Below are 26,012 nucleotides of genomic sequence, written 5' to 3'. Positions count from 1 at the left end.
CAGCATGGGGCCGCAAGAGCAGGTGCATCTCCTGAACATCATACAGTGAAATCATTTGAAAATTAGGAATTCCATGGCAATTTTATAACCTTAAAGGACTCACTAAAAGATAACTGACAACCAATGGGGATGTTAAATATACAACTGGAGACAGCCTCCTCTGCTTGCATCTAAAACTCAGGCTAAGCTAAATTAGAAAATGAAAATTGATGGCTTTGCCAACACACCTTCTTGGACCTCGGGTTTAAATTTTGGCAAAGTTATTTCAGTCCTTCCCAAAGAAATATTTCTAACTGGTAACTAATCTTTGAGGGCCCTGAGGGGAAGATGAGAAGATGAAGGTATTCAGCCAGCCTACACAAGTCCACGGTATCTTTTGGGAAGGAAACACTTTGCTCTTGTGATCCTGATCTCAACATCTTTTTTTCTGTAAGCACACTGCCTTTTTGATTGCTACTCAGCTTCACAAGACAGCTTCACACGGTAGCAGGACTTCATAGACCACTTAACTGACCTGTGAACACCCAGATCATCAAAACCCAAGACTCACACACCATGTTGGAGACATAATTCAAACTGTGCATTTTGGTCCACACTTTTCAATGCCCTATTTAATACAGAGATGCATTTAACCCAGTGGAATTACTGAAGATCCTCATTCTGGTTGGCAAATCACGTCTATCTCTGTACGGGTACAACAAATTCAACCGCATCTAATACGTCACTGAAGTTAAAACAAACACACAAACTAAAAAATGTCTATTGCCTTCTGTTAATAGTGAGTTAGGAAGTGAACAACAGAAAAAAAGTAACATCTGCATCAAAAAGCCATATTAGCACAAAGAGCTTTGGGAGAATAAAAATCTTAAAACTATAAAATGATGAGTTTGGGGATTATTAAAGGTTGTTGTCCACAACCATACCCTCTCCCTTTCCAATTTACATCATTGGCCAAGTATAAAAAATTCTTCCCCCACCTCTTAATAATTTCTTTTCAAAGATCAGGTATAGACTCTGGCTGGAGTCGATGGACCATTGGTCTGCTCTGGTCTGATGAATTCCATGCAATAATGCTAATTAACCTCTTGGAGAATATCCATACATAAAACTGTTTCATAATTTATACATAGCAAGCATCTAGCTTGTTGTGTTGAATTTAGAATTGAGTTCAAGACAGAGGCTGTTTGAAGCTGGGTTGAAAAAACACCCTCCTCCTCAAAAAAACCCAACAGAAAACAAAAAAGCCCTCAATAGTACAACTTCAGGACTTGGGAGAGGAGGTGGAAAAAGTATTCATTTTGGAGAGAAAAACAAAACAAAACATAATCTCTCATCTCATCCACACTTAAGCAGAACCTCCCACCCCACCCACGCTTACAGCCACATTTTCTGTTTAGGAACGAAACCACAGATCAGCTAAATTTTTTTACGGTAACCAGATTTTGCAAACATTAACTGAACAGGGGAGCATTATTTTACAAATGTAACACACTGAGAATGAGAAATTTGTTTGGCCATCTTCCTATCACTGATCAATTTGGTCTTTTAAAAATATTTGAAAAAACCCAAACCACATCCATCCCCTCCCAACCTGCCCAGACATATATTTTCATCAAATAAGACTGATTACAGTAGCAAGAAGTTCTGGATTAATTCAATTTTCCAAAACAAAAATTATAGAAGAAATAACCCATCTGAGGAGGTTTTCGCAAACATGGAAGTTCGTTTCTTCCCCCTCAAAACTGAAACAAAAAAATCTTTTCTAACACATTCTCATAAGTACTGTTTTAGCTTGGGAACAAAAATCTTCTTTAATCCTGGTTTAGCTTTTAATATTACATTGTACATTAAAATTCATAAAGTAGTTCATTCCAGGCAAAACAAACTACTTTTCAGTTCTGCTCTGCAAATAGCACAGGAGGTACAATAAATGCTGTTGCTTTCAGAATAGCTTTTATCAGGACAAGGTTTACTACTCCATTATTACAGTGGCGCCTGGAAGTGCAGTTATAGTTAAGTGTCAGGGTTTCCATTAACTCTCCTCCATGGTGGTTTTCACAGGGGGCTGAGAGGGTTGCATTTATTATTTTGTTCGGTTTTACTTTCATTAGAATGCAACTTGGCACAAAGACTATCAACCTAAATCTCAAATTTTGAACACTTAAAATTGAAAATTTTGTTGGTGGTGACGTATGGTATGTGCATGTGGATGAACTCCAGGGTTCCGCCGCCAGGTTTCACGGCAGTTGGTGATATCCAGAGGTGCTTGCTATGGGGGTTCACTGGTCCTCAACCACCAGCAGAGCAGTGTTCTTCTCAAGCCCAGTCTTTCAATAGTGACATCCTATATCCGGGACCCAAGCTGAAATTATTTTACCACCACAGAACTGTAATTTATCTGTAGTCAGAGGGAGGCCAGGATTATATTTATGAAAATGAAGGTTTTTGTCAATTGATTACCCTGAACCATGACTCACGCAAGATTTATGGATACTTCTTAAAACACTGCCTTGTTAAAATTATATTCTCCTCTTGACGTGACACGTACTCTTTTTATACAGGATGATGATGGGCCCCAAGAGTTCGCACAAATTTTCTTTGGGAAATATGGGTAGCAAGAAGGATTTATTACTAAGTTTTACTGAAATAGAGACTACTTGCCCTGAGAAGGAAGTGTTCATGACTACAGGATGGCTAACAAGCTTTAACTAGAATATTTTGGAAAAGAAAATCTGTGACTTGGTCACCTGTCTCCATCTACCCTTCAAGCTGTATTAAGGAGGACAGAGTCCTCTTTCCCCCACACCCCGAACTGCCCCAATGTGAGGAAGAGGCCATCCCTAGCACCTCCTTGGGAAATTCCATCCACCCTGAACATAGCTCCACACTCAGCATCCTCTAAAGTATCCCCACATCCTCTCGCTCTCACACAACATGTGACTGACTCATTCTCTGAACTTTACTTAGGGATACCCAGAAAGGACCTCTGGGACGTGAGCTGCAACACGGAGGTGTTGAAGAGGGAAAAGAAAAAAAGTTAAAGGAAGGAAGAACAATAAGGGACCTTTTTTTCTTCCTTCTAGGTTGGAGAGGTTAAACTATGGCTCCACGAAGTACCTACCTGATGGATATGCTAACGTTTAGGAACTCCAGTGCCCCAGGGAAAAGCCTGACAGACAGGCTTCTGCCCCAGGAGATAGCAAGATGAACAAGGTCCAAGGAAAAATTCTTGCGTGCACTGTCTCCTCAGGCTCAGTCTGCCAGTGTGGAAGATAGTAGCTGGCTTTTACAACTTGACCAGCGTAGAGGGCTATACATGTATCCCAAAAGCGTATGCATTAGAGGCTAACGATTTCAATTTAAAAAAAAAAGTAAGATTTTGCTTTTTTGTTTTAAGTCAGAGAGAAAGGGAGAAGTAAGGGGGACAAAGAGCTTCTTAAAGGATTTCAAAAAAGAATTGGAAATAATCCAGATACATTAGCTCAAGTAGCAACTAGTAAGAATGCTGTAAAAATGAGATAAACTCAACACAGTTCCTTCTAACTCAGGCACCAGGGTTTATGCTTGGTGAGTTCTTACTATCCTCTCAGACCCCCAAGGTCCCGCTTTCTGTTTTTGCATGCAACAGTATGCAAAATTCACACAGAACAAGCTCAGCTGCTAAATGGTTAAGTCTGCTCTACTGTCTGGGCACCAGTTGGCAACACAAAAATGCAAAATAGATCCTTTTCAGGATGTTTATTTTCACATCCTTCCGAAACTGATAACTTGCAATTGCAAAATAAACCTTCATGTGTGGCATATTAGCTCCCATTTTTCATGGTTTCGTAGTTTAATTGTTTCGAATGTTACACTGGCCTAAAGATTTAACGTTAAATATGTTGGCTCTTGTATAAATTCTGTTGTCAGGATAAACGGTCTGTTTTCCCTTTCAATAGTTATCCAAGAAGCTCACAGCTAAGCTAAAAAAAATATTATACTGTACTCCTGTATAGTGACCTTTAAATAATTGCTTGTAATAAATTTAGTAGTAAGGACACTAGTAGTTTTATTTCCTTAGTATCCAATATTGAATAAACTGTGGACATTTGACGGAGTATCAGAGTAGTAGTTTGCATTAATAATTTTGCAGTATCCTGACTATAATTTATTTCTGGTACAATTTTTCAAGTTATACTTGCCAGCTCAACATGTAGAATAAATTCATCCTTATTTCTAGCATTAAGTATTGTGCTTCTGTTACACAGATATTTCCATTTTCAAACTTAGGGCCCTGAACACTCAGGTGGTAAGTACTTCATGTCTTGATATGTGGGAAATTCTAGCAACGTATAAAAAGGTCACACAGAATTCCAACTCAGAGGTTTCTACATCCTCAGTCCATCTACTAGGTAAAGTGCGTATCTTTTGATAAGTTACAGAGAATAACGTAACAACTAGAAAAATAACTGTTTTGTTCTGTAAACCTCAAGTATTAGTCTGTAAGGTTTCCTTATTAACCTGTTTTCCTTTTGAAAAGGATCAAAACAAAACCATATGCTGTTTCCACTTTGAACTGTCACAATTAGGTTAACTATACTCCTGACTCCCACTAAAAAAATGAAATGTGATTATGAACAAGACCACAGTAGAGACAGATAGATCCCCCCCCGACCCGACCCCTACATTTGGACTTACAGTACGTTTTGTCAGTTAAGAAAACCCCTAAGTCTCACTTTCATTCTGGCTGCAAGGGATTTATAGTTTAAAGTGTGAATTAAAACCAATACAAGGACTACCTCTGACTTGACATCCTTCAGGAAGGTCCTGTAATTAACTCTGTTCTTTAGCTGTGAAATTGCCCAAGACCACTTGAGACGGAGTGAGACATTACCTTGGCAGAACGAGGTAAGTTAAGAAGAAGGGTTAGCCTTTGCTCTGAATTACCTGGGCTGTGGGAGCAGGTACAGATATTAAAACAAACTCAAATGTTATTTTAAACACAGTTATCTATATTTAACCGTTTCCCACTAAAGCATTACTATGTAAATAGATTCTCATCCTTTATCTTGAAGAGTATCTACAGAATATTTCACAGACTAAACTCAGCTGATAAAAAAACTAGACCATTAGCACAGTCTGTTCTTTCTGCTAAATTTTTTTTCTGTTCTTGTGAAAAGTACTGCATCAGGTCAAAGTGATCTTCTACCCTCCCTTTTCCTACGATTTTGTTATTTCATACTTTAGTGTGGTCTTTAGTATCCATTAGCTGTAAGAAAATCAGGAAAATAATCTCGAGGAATTTATAGGATTCAGAATGGGTGTGGCATATAGTCATAGGCACAAGCCTAAGCCTGGTTAGCAAAAACCTGTGTTTATATACTCAACCATCACAAAAGTCCCACAATCCCAAGACCTTGCTTTGTACAGCAAATCTGGACTGTGTATACAGCATGATTCCCACATACCTGCAGATCAGTTTGTTTTGTCCTTGCATAGGTACAACTTTGAGCTACACCAATGCAGAGTATTTCAGAAAAAGATAGTTTTCTGGAGTGTTTCATTCACAAGTGTTTCTTCCTCATGGAAATCCTATGCATTCCTATGACTCACACCTGTATTCCTCGTGTACCCTAAAACTAGCATCAGTTTCCTCTGACAGACACATCACACAGATCCTTTTGGATCCCACTCTATCAAACTTTATAATTTTGGGAGAATGAAACCAGTAGTCCCACTAGATTTTACAGAAATCACCGGGAGTTTCATTTGAACAAATACAAAATGAAGCTTTAATGAACATATCCAAATCTTGCAGAGCGATGGATATAGCAAGTCTGTTATGTTATCCAGTTGTTAGTAGCTCAACTTGGTGAAAGTGTGCCCAGAATTTTGGGATGGAGTCTTCTTAACTCCATCCCTTTAGTTTTATCTGTTCATTTTCCGGAAGATAATTTTTAAGGCATTACGATGTACTCTTACTTCTGCTTTCATTCCCACTCAGTTTAGTCGTCCAAATCCTTCAAAATCCCTGTTTCAACCTCTAACACTAAAAACAACACCTGAGAATTACAGGGGGGAAAAACGGCTAAAAGCCAGCATCTTCCAGGCCCAGTAAAGCTCATATCTCAGTAAAATGAGCAAAAAAAAAAATAACCTCTGTAGGGGCCATAATGGATAGAATTTATCTTAAAACTAGAAGATCAGTAGTAATAAACTGCTACTATCATCCATTATATTTCCTAAATTTAATTTGCGATATGCACTGCAAACAACGATCCTGCGAGCGTTTAAAAAACGCAACAGTAAAAGCTTTCCTCTTTTTAAGAAAGGTATCACCCAGCAGGACAGTAAGAAAACGCAACAAGCAAATCTCAAAGACAGAAGAGTGGTTTACTTGTGGAGGCCGGCTAGGTGGTGTGCTTATGAGAGGTGCAGGGCCCATTGCAGAGGCTGCGTTCAAGCTCCTTTCCCTTTCGTCCTGGTAAATGCGATCTCGTTCAGCTTCTGGCAGCTGCAAGAAGTTCTGCATAGCCCGAAGGTTTACCAGTAAGGACTGCGAGGCAGTCTTGGGATCCTCTTCCTTTCGGAGGATTTCTGAGAGCAAGCCCTGTAGGGAGGGAAAGAAAAAATATGCTGGAGAGTTAGCGGAGGTGAGCACCTGCGAAAGTGTGGTCTGCAAAGCCACTGCCAACCAGTCCTCTTTCTTCTTTCCATTGGGCTGAGAACGAGAGCGGTAAATGCACCATCCACTCCACATAGGAATATATTAATGGCATTTTAGGTAGCAGAGAAGACAGCCTCAATTGTACCCTTAATTTTATTAAGCATCTGTTGTACATAAACTGAACCTGTCTAATAGGTCTCCTTCTTTTGACCGGCTTAACTTGCCACGAAATCTTTCACAGTCGACAGACAATCACAAGATGTTCAGAAAAAGTGAAATACAGATAGTCCAGAGGCCTGACACTGGGGCGTTCTCAGACAAAACGCATAGCCAACCTAAAAAAATATGGTTTTCCACATTTCTAGCAACTTGAACAGCTCTTTGAAAGGAAGTGATATTTCACAACTAATCTGAGATGATAAACTTGTAACTTTCCTAAAGTAGTGCTTAACTAACTCCGGCCCATAATTTTTAGAAGTCAGCGTTTTGTTCTGAGAGTTGTATATTGGAGTTTAACAAGTGAGGAAACTCGGTGTTGGACACTCCCCCTCCTTCACCTTCCTCTTCCTCCCACCCTCCTCTTCTCACTAGCACAACCCTAATCCTCACCTAGTCCATCATCTGGGCTATTTATTTGAGCACCTGCTGTGCAGGTCCTGCTTCCTGCATCCATTTACCTCTGTTGTCCTTTGACCACTTTCAGAGTCCAGCAACCACAGATGAAAACAAGCACTGGGAAACGAGAGGGAAACAGCAGAGAGGGCATCTGCAGCAGCAAGCCAGAGACGGGCAGGCTGCAGATGACAGCACACCGCCACAGCCTGCACAGACCACACCAGGCTTCCCACACAGTCATTTCACCTCAGACCTCAGCAATGGAGCGTGCCTGGCGGCCTGGGACACCTTATGAACCTGTGAGTGCAACTACAACTTTAATGTCAACAGGTTCTTGAAACCTCCCCGCTGCCAAATTCTCCTTTTAAATACGTCAGGCGTACAAAATGCTCTACTGTGCTGAAGTAACAAGGTGGTGATAAATTAACTTTTGCAAAAGGAAATGCTAACTTCTTTTTGGAATAAATGCTGTTGCCATGCTGGGACAAGGAGAGGGTTGGTTTAAGAGGCTTTTATTGCTTCTGTAACAAGGGAACAAGGATGTGATTTTAAAGAAATAAGACAACCCGGTGTTTCTTTTCCTAAAGAACTGTTGCAAGTTATTTGGGATAATGGAGGGGTGAATGGAGGGAGGGAGACAGGCAATGAAAAAGCTAAAACTATGAGAGGCAATCCTGACTGAAGATACCATTCCTAAGGGAGTGCAACAGAAAGCTACAGCCCATGCATCAGCCTCTTCTGCAGGGAAGTCGGATGCTCACAGCACCTATAGGAGTTGTCACCTTTCTCAAAGGTCCTATCCTATCAGGCAAAAGCCCCTTACAAAGGTGCTGCAAAGCCACTGCTCTCAGGCAGCCACGCTTAGGCAGGGTCAGAGCCCACCCAGTACCGCTCTGAACTCTGCATTTGCCCTGTCGCCCCTCCACTCCTCCTGGGCAGTGAGAATGGAGGTGTCAGTCACCACACTGGGGCCACTGTGGTCCTCAAAGACCTCTCTGTGCCTGCCTAACTAAGAGGGAAATGAGATGGAAAACACAAACAGTCTTTCCAGCACTAAGCAGGAAAAATAATATGAAGAAGGATTAAAAAAATAAAATAATCCTGGGAGATACTTCCTTAGCGCTATTCTTCATCCCTCGTATTTTCTGGTATCCAGGCAGAAACTACTCAGAAGGTATATAAACAAGTTACAGAAAAAGTGGCATCTGGGAGGAGTATAAGTTTTAAAATTTTTCTTAATGATTATTCTAATAGTAAATTCACTTATTAGCAAATATGGGAATCAAATTCTCGTCTACCATTTGCTTCCACTTCTAAGTACTCAAATCCACAGTTACCATTGTTTTGCCAGTGTTAGGGTTACACAACCCATCCTCCAAGGGAGGCAAGAAATGATTTTGTGCCATGGAGACAAGGCGAAGCTGTCTGCAAAGCACAGGATGTATACAGCAAATGGAACAGAATCGTTTAGGTTGGAACAGCCCTTTAAGGTGAGTCCAGCCGCTAACCCAGCACTGCCAAGTCCACCACTAAACCACGTCCTGAAGTGCCACATCAACACGTCTTGTAAATACCTCCAGAGATAGTGACTCAACCACTTCCCTGGGCAGCCTGTTCCAATCCTTGACAACCCTTTTCGGTGAAGAAATTTTTACTAATATCCAATTTAAACCTCTCCTGGCACAACTTGAGGCCGTTTCCTCTTGTCCTATCACTTGTTATTTGGGAGAAGAGGCCCACACCCACCTCGCTGAAACCTCCTTTCAGGTAGTTGTAACACCTGATTTCTGACTGCTACTGTGCTGAAAAAAACATCATCAGGATTAAAAAGAAGAAAGAAAAACTAAACTCAGCTGGACTGATCATTGGCAGAAAAGGAGACACTTTACCAGCAGCCAGCCCACTGCCGGCCACAGTCAACGTCCTTGAAAAATACTTTAGCCCATAATAAAAAATATTTGCTCATATAAGCCTTTGCCACATAGCAGGCAGCTAAAAAAAGCAGAAAAGGCTGGTTTTCTTGTGTAACTTTCCCCGTCTCAGTGAAATAAGTAAACAAAGAAAAACGGGTTTTGTATTTTTCCAGCGTTTGTCAGTGTAACCATTGCTGCAGGACACCTCTTGGTGATTAAATGCCATTAAGTATTCATTCCCCTCTCCTTCCCCCATCACTTCCATGACTCTTTGCATGAGCTGGGAGCAGAGCACAGGAATGCAGAGCAAGGAGGGGAGATGAGAGAGCAGGGAGAAGGCAAGGAGGAGGTGTTTGCTTCTAGGAGCTTTGAAACTAAAGGTCAGAATACGTGAGGAAATAACATGAAAAATAAAGTGTTGTACCAGGTGCAGGCAAAGTCTTACAATACAGTTTGCCTGCTTCAGATATTACTTCATTGCTACTGCCTCAATTTTCTAAGCATAAAACTTCAGCTAAAGATCATTAGATGATGTAAAATGGGAAAATCCTAGAAAGAGAATATCAGCTCTTGCATCCTGTCCCATGCTGATGTGCAGAGATTCACCATTTGTTTTACCAGGCTGGAACTGGTTTGCCAAGATGTAAGTCTTGGTGTGATCTCCCGATATTGTACCTCAGGTCACATAAAAGTTAAATGCTGTTTTGCATAAATTATAAACACTGTTAGGCTCAGAGTCCTCCTCAGGGTTCCTCCCTTGTATTCTTTTTGCACTGGAAATATATTTTTTTAAAATGTTACCAGGTCCCATCAAAAAAAGGAAGTTTCCATGTCATCACAAGTATAATTCATTACTAATTGCACAAAAATGTTCAATAAATATTATCAGGGCTTTCAAAAGCTAATTATGAATTCTTTAAAGATGGAGATAAATGAAAGTGTCTGCCAATATGAACAAAAACACTGCTTGTCTGGCCCCCAGTTTGTCTCCTCTTTGAATGTAATCACTGATTCGAGTAGATTTTATCAGCCTGATAGATCTTCAAAGCTCCCAGAAGAAAAATGCAATTTGCCCCAAACTCCCTGAAACATGCAGAACATCCCTGAACACTATCCCTCTCCATCGCAGGGTGCTCCCATCCCATGTCCAGGTGGAAGATTATTCGCAAGCTCCACCCACAAGCCTGGATCCCTGCCAAGTAAGTTATAAGCAGACACATTTATCTACGTCGCTTAGTAGCAAGAGGAGAGCTGTCATGATAGTGTAATAGCACCTTTTTACCTTTTATTCAATAGTGATATGGATAGTGTGCTTTTCCTTAAATTACACTACGAAGAATTATATGAATACAGTGGCAATTTCTGTTATACTTAAGCAGGCAAATTTCTCTCTACCACATAATTTACAGAACTCAAATTCAATAAAACATTACATGATGGTCCATTACTGTTATCAATTTTGAATAATCCATCTTCATTTTTCATTTTACTGGAAAATAAAGTGTGCCAAAGACAAAGTGGAAGGAAAAAAAAAATAAAAGTGCCTGGGAAGGTGGTTTGTGTAAACTTAGATTTTGTTTTAAAATTGCACGGAGCTGTTTCTTGCATCCAAGCTTTCTCCCTTGAAATAGCAATTGCCCTGAATTTGCACAAGCACAGTCCTAAATACACAGAAGTTTCCACATATGAGAAAAGGCATTATGCATGAACGGAAGGCAATGAATTCTGGCAGCTAATATTTTAAAGCAGCATGGGGGTGAAGTAGAAAGGAGGGGGAGAGAAAAGGTATCTGGCAGAAACACTGAGAAGTACTCAAAAACCTTGAGATGAAAAACTATCACAAGTGGGAAGAAGAAAAATTACAATAGTCAGAGATGGCAAAAGCAGCAAAAAGCACTCCCCCTCCTTTTGCGAAGATGGAGCTCAGAGGTCATCTCCATACGGCAGCACCCGAGTCCATGCAGCAAATGTTACGGTTAAAAGTGTACACAAACAGCCAGGCAGCCCCGAGTTACGGTTCCAACCACAACCATGACTAACACGATTCCTTGCTCGCGCAGTACATACACGTCACCCTGCCCTGCGCCAGGTTAAGCTACACCTTCAAGTCAAATGTCAGCCTTGCGTGGGGGAAGCCAAAGCTTTGCGTTTCCTGACTCGTGTTTACATTGACAAACACAGGACAGAAATGGGTAGAGGAGTTTGTTTATTTGTTTAGGGCTCCGAAGGTGGTTCAGCTGCACAAAACACCAAAAGAAGAACAAAACAGAGTAGGCAACCTCCCAGTTTGACTGCAAATTTGCAGGGGCAGTCTGAGCCTGACTGCTGACGGGAGGCTGTGGCAGAGACAGTGGGGCACTGCACCTTGGCGAGCTGCCCCCATGCATCCGTGCCATCACCTCGTGGCTGCGCCATCAGAAAAAATGCCATTTTCTGCCCAGCAAAGTGCAGGGAAATACTGAACGTGCCATTTCAAGAAAGCAGAGGTGTCTGCACAGTGCACTGGCATCAGCTGGAAGAAATGTTTATTAATTTGGTCAAACGGCAGCTGAAACAAAAGCAGCTCAATTTACCCTAGCAAACAAAGAGACTGAAAGACACATTTGGTAGCCATGCTTGAGGTGAAACTCAGACCTGCTAGTACAAATCCTGACTCGACAAACTTCCATGGTGCACTACTAAGAGGTGCTAACAGGATTCAATCTGCTTCTCTGCAGTCAGCAAGCTGTGAAATTTCACGTGTGGAGAGGTGCTCCACCCTCTGAAACTGCTTCTGCTCCCTACAACAACTGTTCTATTGTGTCTGTATATATGTTAATTTTCTTTCAAGTTAGAGCTATCTGGACCCTTCTTTGATTAAACTTTGCGAGGCACATTCCTGAGAACTACACATTTCTGAAACTACCATTCTGAAGTTAAGGGTTGCTGTTGAAGTTATCCAAGAAGGTATTAAAGACATCCTTTCAATTTTCTGAGGTGTGGCGGGGGAGGGGAGTTCTACCTCATAAATAGATGATAATTATTTAACAATAAAAGACACCTTAGTTTTCAGAAGTAATTTTACTAAATTCTTTCCTTTGAGCTAGGAAGAAGTAGAAATATTTCTAGTTGACATTTTTGCCCCCAAATCAAAAATTTTTGAAAATCAGAGCCAAGTGTTCAATTACCAAGTTGAACTACTACACTAAGCTGGTAGAACTCCCCTTCCCACACAAAAATTCCAGCAAATTCTGTATTCATACTGCAGAACACAAGTCTGTAAAAAAGAAGTGCCAACACCTTCAACCAATTACACCAAAGTCCATTTTTATTGCCAAAATATTAAGCTATATTACTCTTATAGTTCACTTCCTTCCTTAACTTTTACACTGAAAGCGAATCTCTCCCCGCATCTGAGACCATATCTCAACATCAGGGTTTTTTTGCACAGAACTCCTAACCAATTTCAGTGAGATCTTCTGCCTTTAGAAACTGATGGCATGATATGCTCCCTGGACACGGCTCAAATATGCTTATGACAGTTTCAAAAATGTCAGTTGTAAGCCTGAGTTAGCTTTTTATCTTAGAAAACAGCAGATGAATTTAAACAAGCATTTTCACTTGCTCTAGACAAAAAAAAAAAAAAAAGAAAAAAGATATTACATCAATATTAGAAAATAACATGTAAATAGCATTGGTTATTAAAGCACTGCCCTAGTTTTAGTTAAATGTGACATATCCTTAAATAAGCTGTGATGAATTCCAAAGTACAGCAAGCAGAACAAATGTAAATGTTTTCATATGAGAATCACAAGTATCTCTGCCTACGTTTATACTTGGACATTAGCTGCTACCATGGGTAAAATTAACAATTTTCAGTTCTGCAAAGGTGAAATGTGCCTACAACAAACTCTGGATTTCAGTGGGGCTTTGCTTCATATGAAAAGTATGCTGAGATATTTCTTGGCAACGCTGAGGCTAATATTGTCTAGGCTCCTAGTATTTTTCCTTTCTGTTCCCTACGTTTGCCACAATATATAACAAATACTGGAAAGTCTTATGTAGCTAACTGCAAATACTATTTGACTAGCTAAGACTATTTGTAGGATATAGGGATACTACCCTGTCTTTTTTCAAGTAGATCTGGTTGACAATTGCCAAAATATATTATAGGTATATGTCGCATCTCTTCAGGCGATTTGTTTTCAACGTTCATTTTGGGGTTTCCTCCCAGTTTTGGGTCACTTTGAACATGTTTTACCAAGCTGGTTAACCACAACATCTGTGGATGAATTGAACTTCAACCAAATATTTAGTAACATTTGTAGTAAGAAAAATATATAGTAAGCAAAAATCAGTATTTGCATTAGAAATCTGGTTCTATAGCTGCATTTATCACATCTCAAAAGCATCCTCTCATATTGCATCACATAAATTCAATGTCCAGTCAGAATCAATCATCCTTGTATTTCAGGTAACAAATACTGCTCATGCACAAATGATAGACCAAAAGTTGCATGCAAAACTAGCTGACAAAAACTGAACAAATTACTTTGGAGGGGGAAGAAAGTGCAAAGAAAACAAGGTGATTTTAGGCATATCTGAAAAAGAACTAAATATATAGTAAACTATTTATTTTCTGAATTATTTGCTTGGATTTTTGTCCAGGTAAGATGGCAGCTGCAAGCCATTGCAACTTGAAGCTACTACTATTACTTCAGTACTTTATAGTATCAACAGTTAAAATATTAAACATTGTATTAAACAAAACTCTATGTCACTTACTTGTAAATATTACAAATGGTACTGCCTGGACCTAACTTACTTAAGTAATCCTTGCATGAGTTCATGTATCCCAAGAAATTTGGTACGAAAGACCCAGATCTTGAAAACCTCCTCTGCTGTTAAAAGGAAAGACACAAACACACAGAGCTCTACAGAAAATTCAGACAATGACTTTACTTTCTTCTAGCTAGAGGAGGATGTAAAAAATTTTAAGGCAATAATAATTCAGAACAATTACAAATGACATGCTTATTCAAATCTGGCATCAATGCATTTGAACCAGAATTTTTATTTTCTAAGGTATGAAGGGAGAAACATCAACATTGCAAGAGAAGCCCAAATTATGATTTTTTTTACTATATTCTACCATGGACTAATACTTGTTCATTAGGTTTAAAAATGTGGAATCTAAAGCAAACTTACCAATGTCTTTTTAAAATATTTTCTATTTACAAAACTGCTATTTTATTTTCTGTTAAAACAGAATACAAAAATTTTGAGATCTTATTATTTGCATTGGATATACTGTAATTTCTTCCATAATTTCTGCTTGATTAAATTCCATGCAACATGGCATTAAGTTAAATTCATAGAGCAGAATAAATTATAACAGGGTTAGCTTCTAAAACAGGTGTAAAAAATAACACATTTTAGTGTTACTTATCAGCTTTGCTAGGGCTAGCTTTTTCTGCATTGAAGAGCTGAAGTATATGTTCTGACGTGGACATCAGCAATCTCAGCAACTACTGTTTTTTGCAACAAACTACAAAAATACATGAAAAGAGTAGATGATCTAAAAATAAAGCTTTTAATTTTTAATCTTTTCAGAAGCCCGAGAAGATGTTATTAAGACTTTCACTAGAAAATACTAAAAAGAAATGGAAACAAGAATAAAAGACCGTCTCCATACACCTGTGAAAGAAGACAGGTTGTTCAGTGCATGCATGTGGTCAATACGCGTATACCTTTGCAACACAAAAGGCAATCTGTTGGGTGACTTTGTGAATGGTTCTGCACAGAGCTGCTCATATCCTTTCCAGAGAAGACTCAGCTATTCATAAACCATCACAACTGGAGAGGAACGAAGGTGTCTGTAAGAACAGCAGGTATTTCCACAAACCAATCACTGAAGATTTCTGTACTGTATCAACATGGACACTGGTCCTGCAAGGAAACGCGGTTCCTTCACAGGAGCTAAGTGACAAGGCAGAAATGAGGAGAGAGACATAAAAGGTGATAATGACTAAATAGAGAGAGAAAGAAAGGGAATCTTGGATTCTAAAAAAGTAAGGAAAAAGATGACTGACCTGAGTTCGATTAAAAGCCACACGTGCAAATACTGCCTGTGAGATTCCTGCTCGTTTCAGTTCGTCACGGACCCACTGGTAGATTTCGGAAGACACCTCTGTGTTTGTTGAGACCTGCTGCTCCAACGGCTTGTTCATGGATCTACTGACAGGAGGAGGGTGGTTCAAGTACTGTTGGTTTAAGGACTGCTGGGCTAGAAGTCTGTTCACTGCATACTGCTGGTTCAGCAACTGGGCCATTACCAACTGCTGATTTACCAGCTGAGGGCTAATGGGAGTAGATACAAGTCCAGGGTGCAGGTTTGGAAGCGGGGTCCGGACTGATGGTTGACTACCATGAGAAAGCTGAACAGGGGATGGAGGCTGTTCGGCTGTGTTCCCTGGGACTGGCTGCTGACCAAAGTTGACATGGTTGGCACCTTGCTGGGATAGTTCAGAAAGGCTATCCATCTCAACTACGGTGGAAAAGAAACATCAAAAAAGCTAGCATAAGACTGAAAATCACAAACTTCACACTCCTTGCAAGACATTCTAATAAAAATAAACACATATCAAATGGCACACATTCGGGATCAAGCTTAGTGAACTTTCAGCCTAGATCAGCAGGCCCATAACATCACTGTTGCGGCTATTTGCCTTCAAAATTTACCTACAAATAATGGCGTAGTAAATATTTTCTTAACAAAAAAAAAAACAAAAAAAAACAAAAAACTGAGTGCCCATCATCTTCACTGGGCCCTCGGAGCAACCAACAGAACATCAGAGGCAAAAGTCACACGCTGGAAGCCACGTACAGCAAAGGAGTAACTTCCCGTAAGCTTTGCCAAGGTGCAACGCAACCGAACGGCAAGCGCACGGCTGCAGAGCACATCCCTGCAGCAAGGGATGCAGGGACTTCAGACAAGGTGGTAAGCAACTAGAGAAGGGGCAAAGACATGACATGAGAAACCACTCTGTGTGCTGCAGAAGATGCAGGTGAAAAGGCAAGTGCATCTGCACAAAGGGTAAGGAGGGCTGTTACGGGAAAGCACACCCTGACCGGAGAGAGAAGCCCCTGGTGACTGGTTTTGTTCCTCCCATGGTGTCCCTGCCATGACATCTGCAGTCCCCAGCCACTTGAAATCTGTAACAAGCAGGGTGGGGTGTGGACCTCCCCATGCTCTGCTAATTTCTAGATGCTGCATCAATTGTATGGGACTGCTAGGAACTAGTATAATTTATGTAAATTACACAGATGGGCTGCTTTATCTTGCAACCATGTATGCATGGGTTTTTTCAGTGACTTGCAACATGGTTGAATTTTTTTTCTTATATTAACTCATCTGCCTTGACACACCCTCCTTTTTAATTAACAACACAGTTTTTTAAACTACAAGAGTTTTTCCAGCTCCCCTCTTGTGCACGATAAGACAATATAAAATAACTCCAGGCTGATGTAAAGGAGTCTCCTTTTTATCAATGTATGTCACTTTTTCATTTTAAACAATCTCAGTTCTAGAGCTTTAGCAATGCTGGTCTGGAAATAGCCTTAAGAAAACATGGTTTATTTAAAAACCAAAACGCCAGTATCTTCACAAAAGTGTCGTAGCAATTTTTTTCTTATGCTAGTAAAGCGTAAAGCATATTTCTTAAAAAAAGGCAGTGTCTGAGCTTTTCATAGTAATTATGATCTCCACTAACAGTCTTTCTGTGTAAAACCACCCTTTCCTCCACAGGAATGAGCGCTGGAAGAAGATATCGGCACCTGGATTCCCACCTGCAGCCCTGCCTTCCCCCTCACTCCTATCATGGGCAGAAATCTAAAAACCAAAAAGCAAGCCAGTAGTTCTGCACAGTGGTCTGGTGTCCTTAGCCTGGACCAGCCCCCCAGCAGAGCACCCGATGCTCCTCACCCACGTGGCATTGGGGGCAATGGTGCCTCTCCCCCCAAGCATTAGGATACACAGGAACAGACACACACACACACACGCACACACGTATGTATGGTTCCTATGCATTGGCTTCATTGTCCCCTCATGAATGGATGGTGAACCTGTCCTGGCAGGTCATGTAAGGAAATTTTTGCAGGGGTTGCCCCATGCAGGAGCACTGCTGCAATGGAGGTGGGAGAGGCTGCTGCGGAAAGGTTCACCCTCCCATGCAGGCACTCTGCTCCTCGCACAGGAACCACCCAAAACCAAGTGAAGCCTTACCACTGACCTCGGTGGTGTCAGAGGAAGGGTTTGGTGTTGCACAGAAGGTACAAAGCAGATAAGGAAAGAAGCTGCCTTTTTTTCACTAGCGGGAAGTAGAGATCAACCCAAGTGGGCCATTCACTTGGAATAGTAATTCAAGCAATTATCACAAAAGTGATGCATTGTCTTCATTACAGCCTTAAGCTATAAAAGGCAAGGAACCAGTTTTGGTAGATGAATGATTTTGCTTCAAATACGGAAAGCTAAGTCAAGCTCAAAATTCAATCCAAACTGAGGTACCATTTCTTCATTCTGTTGAAAACTACATAGAAATTTTCTGACATAAAATGTTCAAAACTGTGTTAACAGGTTTAAGAAATAGTTTTAAAAATGGACAATGCAGAAAGACAAAAAGTATTACAGAATTAGTATGTCCCACTGATGGATTTTTTTTTCTCCATTATTTTCCTTGTGCTTACTACAACAAGCAAACGACTGTTACAACATCTATTTCTTAAAATGAATTGAAAATGGCCCCAAAGTTAGAGAAAGATAAGAATTTATAAAATTATAGCATTCTTCTTGGAAGGCAGTGATAGTTATAAAAGCCTGATTCTTTAAATATACATTAGCCAGCGCAAGAAAAAAATACACACATTAAAAAAAATCAGTCCATCACAGTTCCAGGAACAGGTTTTTTAAACAATTATTCTGGGTGGTAGAAGATCTCTAGATTTACAGAATGACAGCTTCACATCTCTGGCAACTCAAGTCAGTTTGGCTGTTTCAATAGCAAATATTTATTTAAATGAATTCTTTCACTATATATGTACTTTCTACATCTACTCATCAAAAGCATCCTAAACTTATCGTGAAGGGACCTGGCTTCTTATATGACTGTGACAGACCTCAACGTGACACATAATGGTATGTATCCACCATCACGGCTTTTTTTTTCTTTTTTTTTTTTTTTTTTTCTGCTTACCCATCATATCTTTTGCCTTCTTGAAATGTTTATACCACCTTCCAAATTCCTGACATTTTGCTGCTGAGACATTTGCATAGTAAGTGCTGTTCACAATGGAAGAAATCATACTCTGTGTGAAAAGGGGAGAAGAAAAAAAATCTGTAATACAGAGCAGTACAAGTCAAAGCACAAATTATTTCAATTGTTGAAACCATTATATTTTTAGAGTTTGAGAACCATATTGCATTTTTAATCCTATCGTCCAAAGCTTTTTAAAAAACTTTGAGCATAATTGAGCATAAACCCTAACCAAGGTATATTGTAAATGGGAGCAAAAAAAAAAAGCAGATGTACTAAGGGAAGAACAAAGTTATCGACCAAGAAATATCAGGCAATGGGATGGGCTCTGGACGGAAGACGCTAATCTTGAAAGTGCATTTTGTTTGTGCTATTTCTGCTTTTAAACTTGACTGACCTTTCACATACCCACACAAGTTTACAGGCATACAAATCCTGCACTGACTCCAAATATGAAAGCAATGCCCCAAGTTACCCGTGCCCATTCCCTTTGTGCCACCTATCACAGGGTGGACCCCAGAAAATCATAGGATGCATGTTAATCTGAACAAACTATTTGCAGGATAAAATAAGGGAGCTTATAGTAGAATAAAATATGTATGTATCAACCCAAAATGAACCCAGACTTGCTTTTCCTAAACAGGGTACTTTAAGTGATTCGCAGAAACAGGCTTATGAAAAGCACTTATTGTCAGGTCTAATTCTGTAACTGAGTATTAGCTGTAAAATAGACCAAAGGATGATAGAAACAATTTTTTCTCAAAGGTTCTCGAGATATCAGATAGCTACAGTGAGAAATTTACCTTCTGCTCAGTTTTGACCAATTTTAAAATAGTGGAATTTACAATGCATAAAACTTTCAGTTCCAGTACATTCTTTTACAAAATCAATTAAGACTAAGCCTTGCAAAAATGAGATAATGCTTCAACTTGAAAATTATACTCAGTATATGATGTATGAACAACAAAATTAGCAAATATAATTTCAGTAGACTGAACTTTGCTACCCTTTCAATTTCTATGTGGAAAGTAGTCACTTTTAGCTTAACTACAGGAATTGTCCAGCGTATTGAGAAAACAATGACAGTCAAGAGGACAAAGCCCTGATTATTATGTTTCTTCACTATTCAGCATGTAACATTTAGCTATGTGCTGTTGTAAAATCGATGTATAGCATCAACCCTTTGTTACACAAACTGCAATAACCACTGGAAGAAAAAGTTGGGAATAAAAATGCAATAAATATTACTATAAGTCTTCTTTTATAAGGCTAGTTCAGCTTCTGAGTAAAAGTACCTGGATTATTGATCTTAGTGAAGCTCACTAAACCATTTTCTAACATATTACTCAGTAACAAGCTATTTGTGGAGGCTTAGAACTGCTAGAGTGAAGCAGTATTATTTATGTCAAACGTGGACACCCTCTACTCACCAGGCAGCTATTTTAATGTTTCTCTGAATCACCAAAATTCTTACCATTCCTTGATATTAATCTGGCATTTCTGAAATTAGCTTGAAGCCTTTTGTCAGTGGTATAAAAGGAGAATGAAATCTTAATAGACTACTGCAACTCTAGCCTGAATGACCTGAACCAAGCTCAGCTGAACCCAATTTCAATTTCCAATATAACACCAGTATCATTAATGTCTAATACTTCCAAAATTATTGTTTAAGCCCTTTTAAAGATTAAACCATTTTAATGGCACATGTTACATAAGACATGATTTAAAAAGTCTCGTGAATCTGAACAGGTAAATTCTGTGAATGCACAGTTACTGTATAAGCAAAACCTGCAGATCCGCATGTGCAAAATGGGGAACTGCACATGTAATGGGCCACCATCCCATATGAGCTTGTGCATATTTTGTGGACGTCATTTAGACTTCCAGGTGGTTTCCTCTATTTTTCTCTGCCCCTTTCAGGTGCCTTCTCCTGCCCAAATAACATTAGGAAGTATGAAAACAGGTATATTAGTAATAATTTTAGTAAATTACCTATTATTGATGAAGATGTTTCTCTAGGGTTTCCTAGTCCTCTCTTCCATGTCATTTTACAAAGAAGATATGCCAATGACATGGCAGTTTGTGACATCCCCTGCTTCTTCAGGAATAAATTTAATGCAGTTACTTTATTTTACAACCAGATAGGGGACTGGTGTGTTTAAATAACACTGGTAGGAATTTTAGCTGCTTTGACACAACATGAACTTCAGGCTCTGATGGCTAAGATTGGGGGTTTACTCCAGCTCTTCAAAGTAGATAAAATAAACCCCACAGAAATTATCAACACATTTAAAAATGAAAATTATCCTGCTTTTTCTTCAAGAACACTTCATGCAAACATTCAAGTGATATTACCTACGCTAAGAATCCTCATCAGGAGGAATCAATGATTTATTTACTAATTCACTGAAGGCAAAATTTTACAAGCCAGATAAAATATTACTACCTTGTTAACTCAGAAAATAACATGACAACATTGAATTTCATTGTTTCTATGCTTTATTTATTGTCATCAAACCTGCAGTCACATCAGTGCAGCAAGATGCACTTTGCTATAGAAATTCCTATGAAATTCCTATTGCTGTAGAATTCCTATATTTTTTAATGGCAATCTACATATATGAATGCCCACTATGTTTAGGGCCTAAAACTGAAGATCAGCCCTGTGAGTTAGTGGTCTCAGAGAACCACGATCTAGACTGGAGGCATATTAAAGTTTTTCTTATTTCCCAGGTCATGACATGTGAGGAGCTCCCCATGTCTTGGCTTATACTTATCAATAATCAAAACGAAAATTATTATATTTGAGGCACATCATATTCAGGTACTACTGTATATAGGCATTCCTTATCTGTAAGGCACAGAGGCAGACGCTTCCCATGGACAAGGATGATGAATATCGATATATCATACAAATACTCAAATGCATCACATTCATCACTCATAATCTGATTTCTTTTTCACACGTCGCAAAGAAAATTGATAGAAGGCAAAAACTGGTCACAGATCTGCAGTCATAACGTATCTCCTAGAAGTTTATCCTTGAAAGCTGTGAGATTTCCAGATCCCAAATTTCCCTCTTTACCCCCTCTCCATCCCCACCCCCGCAACCACATCACTTGTAGTCCTGTTCTGAAAACCAGGAGATCTCATCTGAAATGGTGCCACCTTCACAGAAATCCCACTATTCTGGAATGATACCATCTGCTGCAGCCCAAGTGCTCTTTTTTTAGCCAAATAAGTTAATTATAATTAGGCATCCAAAAACTGTGTGGAGGTAGGGGTAGAATTCGTTCTGAAGTTCAGCTGAGGTTCACCCAGCATAGTTTGAACCAAATCCCAGTCTCTCAGCAAGACTGAATACCCGAGATTTGAAAATCAGACACCATCATCTCTCAAAGAAGTTGGGGAACTCCCTGGGGAAATACCTTAAACCTTAACCAGAACTCTTTTCACGTGCCCATCAAATAAACCCCACTAAAATGGCAGCACCCTTCACATTGCAGCAGAATCTAATGCAAGGTGCATCCTGCAAGACACGGGCAGGACCGAGCCTTTCGTGCCGGCTGGTTGCTGCAGCCACCGCTGCAGGTGCCACAAGGGAGGCATTTCTGAGTCATTGCCTCTAACACTGCTCTCCAACCAGGTGAAGTATTGTTCGATCATCGCTAAAAGTATACTGTTGTCCTTTTTGCAAAACAACAAAAACAATGTTAATCAGGTTAATTCAATCATCTAAACCAAAACTGTTCATGCTTTTCTGCCAAATCAACCAACCACAGCAAAATCTGTTATCAGTGATTGCTCAGCTTCCAGTCAAAAAAGCTTTTAACCCCCACAGTCCCAAAACTTCCCCTAAATAACCTTAAAATTATTTTCATATGGGCAGAATGAGGTTGTTTTCATGCCTCATGAAGGGGTAGTTGGGCTGCAGTATTTACACAGAACAAATACGTGCTAGCAGACTTAGCAGAGAGTAACAAACACAGCAGCTTCCTAAAACAACTCGGCTGAATTAGATATCGGGGATTCCTCTGCAAATGAAACATTTCCTTCAAAAGGAGCATTGTAACCAAAACTTCTTTAGGCCTTCCAGGTTGTTTAACTAGGAAAAAAAAAATCCGAGCTTTTTTGCAGCTCATTCATCGGTGTTTAAAGCTTCAAGCCTGCTCAGTGGAAGGGGCAAGGGCTGCAACAACTTATTTACACAATTATCTAAATACGATTAAACAGCTGATGGACAAATATTAAACTGGAAAATGTATAGTCATTTCAGCTTAATGTAATCCTCTTTCTGTAAACACCCAAGATGATTTTTTTTCAACCAGAACAGTCCTGACATCTCATAAGCCTAAGGGTGAATAGCAAGAGATTGTTTTTGATAGTTATAAATATTCAAAAGACATGCAGACCATCTGCTTTCATAATACAGGTAAAGCAAGACTGAAATGGTGACTGCTGTATAAAAATGGTTCTTTTAACAAAGTCTTCCTCTCCTCGAAAACTATAAAGACAGATGTCAAAAACTGTTTACACAGGGTAATCAGGAGCGTGCAAAATGTAATATTCCTTTTATACACAGTGCTTGCTAAAGAGATTTTTTTTTTCTTTTTCTTCCCATCTGTGTGTTGCAACACATTTCTACAAGTTAAAAACATTTTTTCAAACAGAGATCTCATGAATACCCAAAAACATGCTATCTGGTTTCTGAATGCTAATTAATTTCAACTAAGGAATCTGATTTTTTTTCTGTAGGAAGGAATGCATGCTTTTGAAATGGAGTACTTCAACAATAACAGACACTGAAAACAGAACACCCCACAAGTTTAATTTTGCACTAGTTTGACACTGGCTATTTTCACAACTGTTTTACATTCAAACCCGCATCTGCTAAATCTGGCTATAAGACAGACAGCAACTATTCTCCAGCTTTTCAAATGAGATTTTATTTATGTTTTACTATTTGTCAAGTTTTTCAGTATAAAGCCTTGTAACAACATAATGGTTTTGTCAAGTGGTAAGTAGAAGACACCTCATCTTCCAAGCAGAGTATGAACAGTGCTGCCCATAAACCCTACAGTCAATTTTCGGAGCTGAAACACTAATCTTGACAGTAACCTTTTAATGTATTATATTAATGGCACAGAGGCGTTAAGCACCTTTTTTATAATTCTCAATAAAACGAACATTTACTGAACAATCTGTCAAACTACTGGCTCCATTTTTTAAGGCCAAACTTTTAAGGCTCTATTCTATTTTCTCTTTCATAAATCCTCTACTTTACATCCCTAGACATCAACAGGGTAGCATGTTCCAATGCTGCAACCCTTAAGGAAAAGAAAAAAAAAAAAAAAAAAAAAGAAGAGAGACAAGCTACGAGGCTTTTGTCCCCAGACCTAGTTTGAATAGTGATAAAGTTGCAGAACAGAACAGAACTTAAAGATTGGGCAGGGGGGGGGAGGGATCTTTTCACAAAGGACAGAGGAACTTTGTTTCCCCTATCCTAGCCACTATCACTGGCTTTTGTTTGCGTGGAAATCACAAGCATCAGTTTTAATACAAGCTGAACACTTAGGAGCGCTTATTTCTCAGGAGGCTCTACGTTAACATTTTTCAAATGAGAAGGGAACATTCAAGCCCCAACCGGATAACACAAGATTATCCCCAAATCAAAAGATTTTAGCCAGCCGGAGCCTACACCAGCCCACGTACTGCAAAAACCCAACCAGGGCAAAATGTTGTTCCTAGTGTTCTGGTATGGCAGAGAATTATCATCTGCCACTCCGAATAAAAGCAGACCAAACATACCCTGCCACTAGCTGTTTTTTGGATAAGGAATCACGAAACGGACAGTTTAATTGAGTATGAAGAATTATGTTAAATTCCTTGGTCTATTACCTTGAACTACAGCAAGTAATGCAAGGGAATTTGTTGTCATATGCCCTATAAACACGTAGGAAAGGGAAAAACCCACAGAGGAACAGAGAGGAAAAAACTTTTTTTTATGCCTTTGGCATTGCACTTGGATGGTTATCTGACCTCCATACTGCTGCCAGAGTCAGGCAAAGTAAGGTTCTGCATGGCAAATGCTGGTCATGTAAGTTAAAATCACCTAAAGGCAGATTTAAAATGATGGTACAAGCTTTTCTTCCAATACACAAGCATGTCTTTCCTCCTTTCTCCTAACCTTGTAAAGCCTAAATTATCTCCTCCTCCTTTTCTGCCTTATGTTGTCTTTAAGTATTATAAATGTATGTATTAATGTAAACAAAGCTACATTGAATGTAATGAGGGAAGATATAAAACCAAAAGAACCCAGATAAAATATACATCTATGAACATTTATTTATATTCGTACAGAAATATACCCACACACAAGAAGATTTTGAAAACTAGAAATGAGGATTCAGCATCTGAAGGAACTGATTCTTGCACTGATTATTTTTACCATTTTGTAATGTAAATTCCCGGTTGCTGCATGACAGAGCAGCATTCTCCCAATGTTTTCCAAGCATCTCCCACTGACAGATATAAATAAAGCTCAAGTAAGCTGCTTCCCAAGATACTAGTCTTATATCTACAAAGGTTAAAAGTCTAAAAGAGAGAAAGATAGGTAGGAGGGAAATGTTAATACAGATTTAAAGAACTTCATAACTGCTTTACAAGCTTTATGGCATAGTGCCTTAGACTTTAAAAAAAAAAAAAAAAAAAGAAATCACAACCTCAACCTATGTAAGATAAGGACACGTAACACATTTTCGTCTTCATTGGCAGGTGTCCGACATGGATCTTTTTAAGAATCCTGATTTTTATTGCATGCTATTTGTAAATGGCAGGTACTTAGTACTAAAAGTCCTGGCTAAATCCTTCCTAAAATCAACCTGGATGAAATATAAACTGCAAAATAATCAGTATTTAGTAAGTTAATTCTTGTTTACTTTATGGAATTAAAATGGTCCTATATTTTGAGGGGTGAATTACTGCACTCTAAGATTTTGATTCTGCAAGTGCCTTTGCCAGAAGAGCTCCGAAACCTTAGAGCTCCATGGGTAAGGAAAGCACTATCCATTTCAGCAGGAATCTGCTTGAAAAAAACTTCTGAAGTAGATTGCTTTGGACTGCTCTTTTAGCTTGAATTAGGAATGCACATTTTCGAGGGCTCTCCCCATTGCTCCTACTTCGGTGCCCATCACAAAGCTATCTTGGGGCGTACAGGCAGAATTTCTGCTAGATGAAGCCAAACCCAGAAGCTCTGCTCCAACCATGGCTGGACTTCAAGTCCACAGGGTAAGTTCCATCACTCCTTCTCACTGCCACAATGTGGAGACAGGGTCCTCAGCCCCTTGCCAGGTTGCTGCTGTTCCTGTTCATGTGGCAATGCCACATGAAGCCTGCGTGCCTACATTCACCTCCTCTCCTTAGGACGCAGGGAACGAGAGTATGGGAAGCTGGAGCCCAGAAGGACAATCCAGATCATGCGCAATGGACGCGTACAGGGCAAACCAGCATTTCACGTACAGGAATGGGGTAGGTGGGGCCTTGGAGATC

General features: G+C 39.5%; 1 protein-coding gene across 5 annotated transcripts in view; it reads right to left on the bottom strand.

Moving 5' to 3' along the window:
- Positions 1 to 26,012, bottom strand: part of SATB1 (SATB homeobox 1) — a 93,944-nt gene that overhangs the window by 29,405 nt on the left and 38,527 nt on the right. For all 5 annotated transcript variants that reach the window (XM_040592017.1, XM_040592016.1, XM_040592015.1 and 2 more), the window contains 3 exons: positions 18,405 to 18,516; positions 15,246 to 15,700; positions 6,377 to 6,589 (listed from right to left, as the gene is read on the bottom strand). In XM_040592017.1, the coding sequence (XP_040447951.1) occupies positions 6,377 to 6,589; positions 15,246 to 15,700; positions 18,405 to 18,516 (780 nt within the window). The remainder of the gene's footprint in view (positions 1 to 6,376; positions 6,590 to 15,245; positions 15,701 to 18,404; positions 18,517 to 26,012) is intronic.

The sequence above is a fragment of the Falco naumanni genome, chromosome 4 (assembly GCF_017639655.2).
Source record: "Falco naumanni isolate bFalNau1 chromosome 4, bFalNau1.pat, whole genome shotgun sequence".
Lineage (NCBI taxonomy): Eukaryota > Metazoa > Chordata > Aves > Falconiformes > Falconidae > Falco > Falco naumanni.
Note: the sequence above shows the minus strand (reverse complement) of the source record. Positions and strands in the feature narration are given on the sequence as shown.